The sequence below is a fragment of the Glycine max genome, chromosome 4, assembly GCF_000004515.6.
Source record: "Glycine max cultivar Williams 82 chromosome 4, Glycine_max_v4.0, whole genome shotgun sequence".
Lineage (NCBI taxonomy): Eukaryota > Viridiplantae > Streptophyta > Magnoliopsida > Fabales > Fabaceae > Glycine > Glycine max.
Window position 1 is genome coordinate 11,956,419 of NC_016091.4, and position 11,338 is coordinate 11,967,756.

Consider the following 11,338-nt stretch of genomic DNA (forward strand, 5'->3'; position numbering starts at 1 on the left):
AATAGACCATTTATCCTTATGTGTGTTGTAGGAGATTTTAAAGGGTGTATACTGTTGAGGTAGGGTGCACAAAATGAAATGTACCAAGAAGGATTCAGACATAGTGATTTCCAGGGTTTTCAACTGAGCCACTATGTCCCTTAAGCGCATGATATGTTCACGCACACCTCTCATTCCAGTAAGCTTAATGGAAGAGAATTACATAATGAGTGTGCTAGCAAGCGACTTCTCAGAGGTCGTAAACTGTTCATCAATGACTTTCAACAAATCTCTGACCTTATCATGTTGGTCAACTGAACCCCGGATACTAGCGGATATGTTGGTTTTTATGAACATAACGGAGAGACGATTAGATCTCTCCCACTTTTCATAAAGGTCAACAACATCAGGTTCGCTAGTTTTAGTAATAGTCGGTGACTCATCTTTCCTTATAGCATAGTCAATATCCATCCAGCCCAAATGAAGGAGAATTCTTTCCTTCCAAACCTTATAATTATAACCTTTCAATTGGGAAGGTCACAAGAAATATTCATAGATTGTGAAACGGCAAACAAACGCACATGCTCATTAAGAAAATTTGAGACTAAACAAATATCATGTTTGTCAATGCAAATCATGTCTCAATATATGAATCTAGTGACACAAAACTTGTCTCTGGGCTAAAGTCCTACTCAATTAGATTCATCATGCAACTTTATGATAAAACTATTAAATCATATTTTTTTCCTTAATTCCTAAGGGCAAATTAAGAAATATAATCTAATATTTTATCCTAATTAATCATACAAATACAATAAAATTTCTGTGAGTAAATCTCATCACATTACATATGATTAGTCACAATTAATATCTCTAATGTGATTATAAATTTAGCATATAATTTTACTGAATTAAAGATGTTGTGGCTATTCTCTAATTTAATAAAATTATATTAATCATTTAACATTCAATCTTAATAGGAGCTAAATATTTACATAATATTCTAAATAATGTAAATAAACCAAATAATATTGCATAAAATATTCAAGATAATTTCGCATGTATAAAATCATAAATCATACACATAAAACTTTAAAATTAAATAAATATTATATGCATATGATTATCCAAGATTTAAAACACATAAGCTCTTGATCATTAAATTTAATGTGCATAAATTATTTAGCTTAATATTATATGCTTAAATACAAAAATAAAATACAATTAATTTTAATAAATAATTCAAGCACAGCAACGTGTTTACGCTTTCTAAATGATTAATCTTAATAAATAACACAGTAACGTAACTTTACGCTTTAAAAGTTCAAGCTTTAGAATGTTAAACTCAACTTTCAAGAATGAGAGGATGTTACTGTGCGTTTTTCAAAAGCTTCAGGCCTTTTTTTTGTTTTCAACAGTATATTCTTTTAATATATAAAAATTTAAGCATTCAGGCTTCCCTTTTACCCTTTCGATACCATATACCTCATTAAAAAAAAAATTAAAAAAATACTGTTCATCTTTTTTCTCTATTGAACAAAACATAATAGAAGCAAGGCAGAAGCATTGGAATGGCTCTGATACCAAATGTAAATAAACAGATACTGATCTAAACATGCAAATCAATTTAAATGACATATTCAGATCAAACAGCAAAAGTTAAATATTACGAGCGTACCTTCAACCATTGCAGATCGAACGCGAAGTGGCGCATACATGAACCCGAAGACAGTTTTGTTTTTCCAGACCCTTACTCACTCTGGATAGATGGTGTATTTTGTCTGAATAGAGAAGTGGATTTAGTGAGAGAGCACCCCATCCTATTCATAGAGTCTGTCCATTACATAGCTCAACCAATTTGTTATCAGAACGTGATATAGAGATATAACTTATCAAAATGTGAGATAGAAGTTATCAGTATGTGAGATAGAGGATTAGTAGATTTGTTACTGAAGGTGGTTGCAAATATGTTGCAAAGATATGAATTGAATATGAAAGGAAAATGAACCATATTCAGAAATAATAAAATTTTCCAAAATAATGTAATGAGAATAAGATAAAAATAGAACGTGGAATGCGACCTTGAACCTGAGCCATTCTAACATTTTCCGGCTTGGTCCATTTAACTCAACATCAACCATAATAAGAAACATAATATATGAGTCATGACGATAGATCCTCTAATAATAAGTTATATCTTCCATGTACCACAATATATCAAATCTCTCAACAGTAACTCTCACCTCAATGAATAAACCATTTATTCTGGTACGCACGTTTTAGGAGAAGGCTCATTGAATTTACATCTACCGGGATAACAAATTTAGTACTTGTGTGTCTATACCCACCACCACCAGATACGAGATACCTATATTATCTACCCATACCTGAGTTCATTATTTATACTTTAGTAAAATAGAATATTTTAATTTGTATATTTTATGTATTCGCATTGTAAAGTAAAAATTGTTAGTTAAAAGTGCAGCATCAAATATACGAACCCTTTTGGTTCGAGATATGTAGGAAAAAAAAGTTCATTATTACTTGAGATGCATTTGGAGAAATGTTTGTAGTTAAATGTTTTTAATAAAAAGAAAGTAGTTACAAAAAAATGAACAATCTAAAGGTTGAAAATGCGTATAGATATAAACAAGAATATAAATTAGTTGAATGAATAATGAGTGCTGAGAGATAAATAAATAAGAATTTAATTAGATTATTGTCTTTTATAATAATTATTTTAAAATTCATTCATATATATAGATTAATTTTAATTAGTTAATAATGCAATATTTTTACATTGATATGACTTAAAATTAAATTCAATAAATAGTTATACTTTGATGGAATTTTTTTGTTGGTGGGTAATATATATAGTAGATTTACTATTTTAACACGGGCTACTCTCCAAGAAATAAAAAAGTAAATAAAAATAAACATTTCTTTAATCAAATAAATATTTTTTTCCCTCAAATGTTAATGTATTTTTTACAATAGAAAGACATATCAGCTGGGCTGTTTTTACCTTTAAAAAAAAAAGCTATGGGCTGTTTTAAACTTAGAGAAATAAAAGAACTACATATAAATAGTTTTCAATTTAAATACACATGGGCTGCTCTTCGATAAACAATTAATGGCATTAATGCTGAAAAAATACTCAACAATGGCAGCTCAGTCTGTGGTGCTATTCATAATTATTTCATCGAGATTTAAGTGTTAAGACTGAAGAGAGATAGGGGAATCTCTGGTTTAGATTATTATTTTTCAATTTCAAAATCAAGCAAGCTTTATTATTTTAATATTCATTAAAATAACTGCAAATTATAAGACAAAATTTATATATTATATATGAGGGGAGATCCATTAACACAAATTTAACATATAAATATGATCAATTCAATCTTGAATTATAATTATATATCTCCTTGGTATTTGTATCAAATTTTGTAAAAATTAAACATCAATTAAAAAGATAATAAAATAATTCATATTTTAATATATATATATATATATATATATATATATATATATATATATATATATATATATATAATGTCCATTTTGATTTTGATTTATATGTATGAGGTATCAAATAGATTTTTATTAATATAAAATTTGGTGAATATGATATTTATAATACTAAAGGAACTTTCAACCCAACTTAAATTTTTTAAATAAAATTATTATTTAATTAAAAATTATTAAATGATATAATAATTGATATAAATTATACACGTATTATTTGACTTATTCCCAGTCCTCATTATATATCTATATATGCATTTATTTATTTATATTACTAGAATTATTTTCACAATAGAAATACATTTACTTCTGGATATTTCATATACACCGAAAATTTCAATGCCAACTTGTTCGCATTGAAATATAACATATATATGAACTCTATATTAAATGCTTTTACTCAATAACTAAACAAAATTTAAAATGATTCCATATATACGTGCGTGTTGCCACCTATTTCTTGATTTCTTTCATTGTTTAATAGTATTAACGACGCAAGAAGAAAATTGCATTGGTGGGCAGTGGGCTGGTTTGATTGTGTTGAGATTTTGTATATCATTGACAAGAAAGAAGATATTTGCATTAGTCGCCATGGTTTTGATCGTTGAAATATTTGTTATTGACAGTCTTGTTTTATTGCATTCATGAATAGTATGGCTCCATTTGGTTTCTCCCGCTGCTATTGTTTGACTGCATTTACTTTCCAATTTTCATAAATTTAAATTTTGACAGGAATGCATGGCTGCGACGTACGTGTCAACCAAACTATTAAATTCAAGCTTTTCAATTTGTTATTTTAAGGTGATTGATTAAAAAGTTTCTCATAAATTATTAAGGACATATTATCTTTTTAGTTCTTAATTTTTTTTAGTTCTGAACTTTTATTATCTGTTTTTAGTTTTTTAATTTTTTTTTCATCTTTATTAGTTCCTTTAAAAGCAAAGATGAAAAAAAAGTTAATGAGATAAAAACAACAATAAAAAAATTCAGATATTAAAAATAAAAATTCTAAAAAGTTCAGGAACTAACAAGTAAATCTATCATTAATATAATTTTTTATATTGTCAATTAATTAAAGTTCATATTGGATATATTTTTAAAATAATTATTATAAAAATTAATAATTTTATCGTACACGACAATTTATGATTGGATGTGCTATCATTTACATATTTGTAGTGAAACTAGATTTCGCTAGGGCGAATTGGAAGACAAAATATCAAATTGTAAACAAACAGCAATTTGTTATGGTGAAAGCAGAACTTGTCAAAGCTAATAATATCATAGAATCAATATTTGCATACACATCCAAACATTTAAATTACACACAAGTTGAAAGTAAAGAAAAAAAACATATAGAAATTGGGTTGCCTTTGATAAGCACTTTTTTAATGTTATTTATTAGTTTGACAACAAAATGATGCTAACGGTGGCATATATGTCATAAAAAAATGCATCCTCTTTGCTCTTTCTCTTCTTTGGGAGGAATTCCATGAAAGCCAAATAATAAAGTAGCAACTTTCAAACCTTTGTAGAGAAAATGTTGGTGAACAAGGCAATAAAGGCACTTAAGAATTTATCAAATTTTTCATGCCTTTCTTTCTTGACAATTGGGTGATGGAGGGACATATTAATTTGAAGATGACTTTCTTGTTGAACATCTACCTATAAGCACTTATCAAATTGAATTGGTGGCCACTCATAATCTTTCTCTTCTTTTCCATTACCCATTTCTCTTGAATCATGCTCTTGTTCTAGACTCTCCTTATATGCTTTATCATCCAATGAAGTCTCTTTCCTCATGGCCATATAAGACCTTTCAACAAGTCATTTTGCTAACTTCCTAACTTTAGTCGCAAGATTTTGAATTGAATTTTGATTGGCTTCAAAGGTAGCTTGGGAAACTTTTATGAATTGCATCAGCACATTTTCAAGCCTAGAGAGTCAATCTTCTTCAAGTTGATTGTGAGGGTATACCTCTAGCTCCCACCAAGAATGTTTTATGAAGTACAAATGATAATCACCAGGATTCGAAAGAAAAGAACATTCTTCTTTTTTCTTAGTTAGAATAAGATAACAACAAAACAAAGTGAAAAACAAGGAATAAAGAATGAAAAACCTAAGTTAACAAAAGGTTCACAACTAGGAAACAAGTTAGTTCACAAAAATCAAAACTGAAATTAAACTATTCAGAAGTGAAAATAGTTCAAAATAACAAAATTGTCAATTGCTTAAATGTTGAGACACAAGTCCCCGAGAACAGTGCCAGTTTCTTGTTGTGTTTCAAACATAATAGATAAATGAACATAGTCTAATTTGTAGAAAGTAAGTATTAAGAGTTATGGTATCCAGAGATACTACGTGTAACATAAAGGAAATCAACAAATTTTTATACCCATTCATCGTAGTGAATTGTCAATTTATTGTGGCGAATGTTTGGTGTTTTAGTGTTTACAAAAGAAATGTTTCACTGTAGTGAGATTGCATCAAAATGTTGTTAAGATGAAATCCATAGAACTCTTCATATGAAATTCGTTCTTAATCAATCTTGTAATTCAATGCAACCAAGATTCAGACTACATGGACTACTCCTAATTCTTTAGTAATAAATCCTTGAGTTTCAAGTCAAATGCCAAATTCCAAAAAGATGATTTTTCATGCATCAGAGCAAAGATTTCATTAGCAGATCTTGGTTTTCTTGGTTTGGGCAATAGGACAAGAATTTCATTTGAATATGTTCAAAAGTTGCATTCAACTCAATAAAACATTTGATACTAAATTCTGAAAAGATAAAAAACATTTTTTCCACATCATCATCATGTTTAAGGTCCATACACTCGTATTTAATACAACTATCACCTACGTAAATTGATTAATGCTAAAAAGGATCAAATAAAATTTTGCAAACTCCAATGGCATCCATAATTGTTTTCTTTAAGACATCAAAGGACATGTCTTTACTTATTGTAACGACTTTAGAACCACTAAGACATTCAAACAATATCCTTTCATATCATAAAATCATGTTACCATTGCGATATACAATAACATATATAACTTTCATGTTTTAAGCAATATGGTGAATATCAAACAAAGATGTTGAGTGATATCAAACACCTACAAAAACGCAAACAAAAATTAAAACCAAAAAAATAATACATTATAAAAAAGAAAAAAAATAAAAAACATGTTGAGAAATTGGTTTGTCAAGAGCCGATTTCACAACTGTTTAAAAAAAAGTGCCTTCTGAACTCGGTTTTCCAAAAATCAATTTGTTAACGTGAAGAGTGTTTTATATCATTTGGATAAATAATTTTACACTTATAATATTTGGGTAATTTTTTTATTCTTTTTTTGTATTATTTTTGTAAAAATCTCCCTCTTCGTTCCCAAATGTTGAGACTTGAGACCCACCCAAACCTGGACGTGAATGCAACTACCAGAACTGAAGTGGTCATCACCGGCGAACCTCGACGGCACCTCAACCTCTTTCTCTTCGATGACAATGAAAATTGATTATGTTGGAGCTGAGGAAATTTGTCTTGTCTTTTGTGTTGAGTGATGTTCTTTTGTTATCATGTTGTCATTATTTGAATGGTGTTTTGTTATCATGTGGAATGTTACAGTAGCTTTGGTGCTAACTGCTAAGCAATAATTATATTAGTTCTTTCTATAAATTACTAGAGTTAATGTGAATATAATATTATTTCCTATAACAATTGTATAGATTCAGAAATATCTCAAATTTAACTCTCTGTCTTCATAGACACTTTGAAGCATCATAAGGACAAAGATCTGCTGTGAAAAGCCAGAAGGTGTGGTTTTTATCTTCATCATGGTATAGGCTATATTGTGTTTTGTTATTTTTTACCATTTATTTAATCATCTTGTTTTCCCATTTGTTTTTTTTATTATAGTAAGTACAAAAATGTTCATTAGTCATTAATTTGTCCATACATGTCCATTTTACCAATTGTCTTTTCTTCAGTATAATTTTAGTCGCTTCTGTTATGAGTTTGCAACAACATCAGGCCCTCTTGTACAAAATTCTTGAGCTTAATTATCTTTGGAGTGGAATTGTATCAAACACAGACCGTTACAGTTCTTCTGTTCAATGATAATTTAAAATATCAAGAAAAATATAAAGGTAACATGGAAGAAAAGGAAATGAAATGTAGAAATACGAAGGGTAATTAGACGACATAATATGCAACTTAAGGGTACATTCTTATGAGATTTTGTAACTTCATGATGTGTTACACCAGTCCACACCCATTATGAAAATACGTCATATCCATTTTGAAATTGCATCCCCAACCTTTGAAATGTCTGCAAAAGCAGCATTCCGTTCCTGATTGGGTCTATAACAATAACACCAAGCAGAAGATTAACATCATATTGAAGCACTACACAAATGTCTTAGGTGCTCCAAATAATATCATGCCTTTTATGTTAAGAATGCTGGGAATTTAGGAGAGGAATACTCTGTTCATTCCTGAAAAAATTTTGGGGGTCAAACGTTGTCTTAATATGTACCAATCTCCTAAAGTTTCCCTTAAAGTACTTCTCACCCCAAACACTAGCTTTTGAGTAGCTTGTGTTTTCATGCTTGTTTTTGCCTAAATCAAGATCCTTATAGTTGAAATAGGCAGCTCTTGGAGATTTTGAGACATAAGGAGTCATGTATTTGTAAACCATTTTAGCCCAGTGTAGATGCCTCCTGGATTCTTCGTCGCTATTCACTTCCCACTTGACCAAGTATTGTATGTTGTACAAGTTACCCTTTCTGTGGGGAAAAGGGATGTCAGATTCTGAAATTTCATCCATTCTACCACCGTAAGGTTCCAATATCAGCATTGCTAATGTTTCCTCTTCTAGAAGCATTTTCCAAGCTCCGTCTAGACCAGATTTTGGTATTGGCTCCTTCACGAAGTCGGACTTTGCCTTGAAAAAGCTTTTAAATGTGGTAATTCTGTCAAGCAAGAGTTCTAGAGGGTCGTCCTTTTTGTATCCAGCAATGAACAGAACTGATTGAATCCAGCTCATTTCAGTGCAGTCTTTGGCCTGCAATCCCAATTCTGGGAAACTCTCATTCATCAGTGGGATCAAACTGTCTATTCCTCCAAGGAAGACAGAGTTGAAGGTTGCTTGGAATTTTTTTGATTTGTCTCCACTATTTTGAGCAATTACTCTAATGAAAAGATCCTCATGCAATTCATGTGCTATGTGTTGCCACCTGTGAATGAGATTGGTGGCTCCTTCCTCCGGTGTTCTGGGAATGTTGAACCCAGTAACAATAGGTGGAACTCTGACCAACCTGATCTTCCATCCAAGGATGACTCCAAAACTAGTGGCACTTCCTCCTCTAATGGCCCAGAAAACATCTTCTCCCATTGATTTTCTATCATGAATCTTCCCATTTACATCAATGAGGTAAGCATCAACAACATGGTCTGCTGCTAGACCATGTCTCCTCATCATCATACCTTGCCCCCCTCCACTGATATGTCCCCCTATCCCTATACTTGGACAGATTCCTGCAGGGAATCCATGCACTTTACTTGCTTTTGAAATTTTGTAGTAAAGTTCACCTAATGATGCCCCAGCCTGAACCCAAGCAGTTTCATCATCAAGGTTAATTTCGATGGAACGGATGTTGATGAGGTCAACCATCACAAATGGGACCTTACTAAGGTATGATAGCCCCTCATAATCATGGCCACCACTTCTAACTCTTAGCTGCAGCCCAAGTTGTTTGCTGCATAGAATGGCTGCTTGAATTTCTGATTCATGGAAAGGTGTTAGAATGATGAGAGGCTTCCTTGTGGAATTAACCCATCTAGGATTTTGTTCCAATAAATCCAAGACTTGGGGATATAATGAGGAGGAGGACGTGAAGGTTATTTTTTCAATGGATTCAGAATTGCCATCAAGTTGGGTTAACAAGCATTCTTTGAACTTCTTATCAACTAACGTAGAAGCTGCACATGAGATTGGAAGAAGCAGTATCAGAAACACTGCACAATAACCAAACTCCATGTTAACTACTCTGCCTTAAGTTGATTGAGTATCAGTTTCATAATTCACATACATATATACATGCGTATATTGTTCTCCTGATTATATGAAAGTATAGAATATTGAAGTAGAAAACATGCTGTTGCTGATGCCATTTTGTCAATAGCCCGCAATATATGCTGATTTGACTTTCTAGAAGGTATTTAATACTCTACTATGGCTGCTCGAGAAATAAAAAGTAAATACAATTAAAGCCTTTTAATTAAATAATTTATAAAAATCATAAGATTATTAAAGAACTACATATAAATTGTTTTTAATGTAAATACACAAGGGCTGCTCTTCGATAAGCAATTAATGCCAATAATGCAGAGAATATACTCAACAATGACATGCAACTCAGTCTGTGGTGCTATTCATAATTAGTTCATCGAGATTTAAGTGTTAAGACCGAAGAGAGATAGGGGCATCTCTGGTTTAGATTATCATTTTTTAATTTCAAAATGAAGCAAGCTTTATTATTTTAATATTCATTAAGATGACAGCAAATTATAAGATTAAATTCATATATTATATATGAGGAGAGATCTAATAATCCCAAAACAACTACATTCATACTCTATATAACATGAGTCTTATGAATTCAACCCTTAAATTATAATTATATATTATCTTGATATTTGTGTCAAATTTTATAAAAATTAAACATTAGTTAAAAGATAATAAAATAATTCATATTTTAAAATATATATCGATTTTAATTTATATATATAAGGTATCAAATAAGTTTTTATTAATATAAAATTTGGTACATATGGTATTTATAATAATAAAGGAACTTTCAATCTAACTTAAATTTTTTAAATAAAATTGTTATTCAATTAAAAATTATTGAGTGATATAATAGTCGATATAAATCATACTCGTATTATTTGACTTATTCCAAATCCTCATTATATATATATATATATATATATATATATATATATATATATATGTATTTATTTATATTACTAGAATTATTTTCACAATAGAAATACATTTACTTCTGGATATTTCACATACATCGAAAATTTCAATGCCAACTTGTTCGCATTGAAATATAACATATATATGAACTCTACATTAAATACTTTTACTCAATAACTAAACAAAATTTAAAATGATTCTATTTATTGTCAATTAATTTTTTGATATATGATATATATACGTGCGTGTTGCCACCTATTTCTTGATTTCTTTCATTGTTTAATACTAATAACGACGCAAGAAGAAATTTGCATTGGTGGGCAGTGAGCTGGTTAATTTGATTGTGTTGAGATTTTGTATTTCATTGACCAAGAAAGAAGATATTTGCATTAGTGGCCATGGTTCTGATCGTTGAAATATTTGTTATTGACAGTCTTGTTTTGTTGCATTCATGAATAATATTGCTTCATTTTCTTGCTCCCGCGGCTATTGTTTGACTGCATTTCCTTTCCAATCTTCATACATTGAAATTTTGACAGGAATCCATGGCTGTGATGTGTCAACCAAACTATTAAATTCAAGCTTTTCAATTTGTTATTTTGAGGTGATTAATTAAAGAGTTTCTCATAAATTAAGTACATACTATCTTTTTAGTTCTTAATTTTTTTTAGTTCTTTAATTTTTATCTTTATTTTTAGTCTCTTTAAATGTAAAGATGAAAAAAAGTTAACAGGATAAAAACAACAATAAAAAATTTAAAGATTAAAAATAAAAATCCTAAAATGTTGAGGGACTAAAAAGATATTTAACTAGATCATTAATACAATTTTTTATATTATCAATTAAT

The 11,338-nt window shown here is 29.8% G+C and overlaps 1 protein-coding gene across 1 annotated transcript; it reads right to left on the reverse strand.

Moving 5' to 3' along the window:
- Positions 1 to 7,714: 7,714 nt before the first annotated feature.
- LOC732592 (FAD-linked oxidoreductase 1) lies at positions 7,715 to 9,549 on the reverse strand. The gene has a single exon (NM_001250527.2). The coding sequence runs from the start codon at positions 9,541 to 9,543 to the stop codon at positions 7,957 to 7,959; it is 1,587 nt and encodes a 528-aa protein (NP_001237456.1). The 5' UTR covers positions 9,544 to 9,549; the 3' UTR covers positions 7,715 to 7,956.
- Positions 9,550 to 11,338: the final 1,789 nt, after the last annotated feature.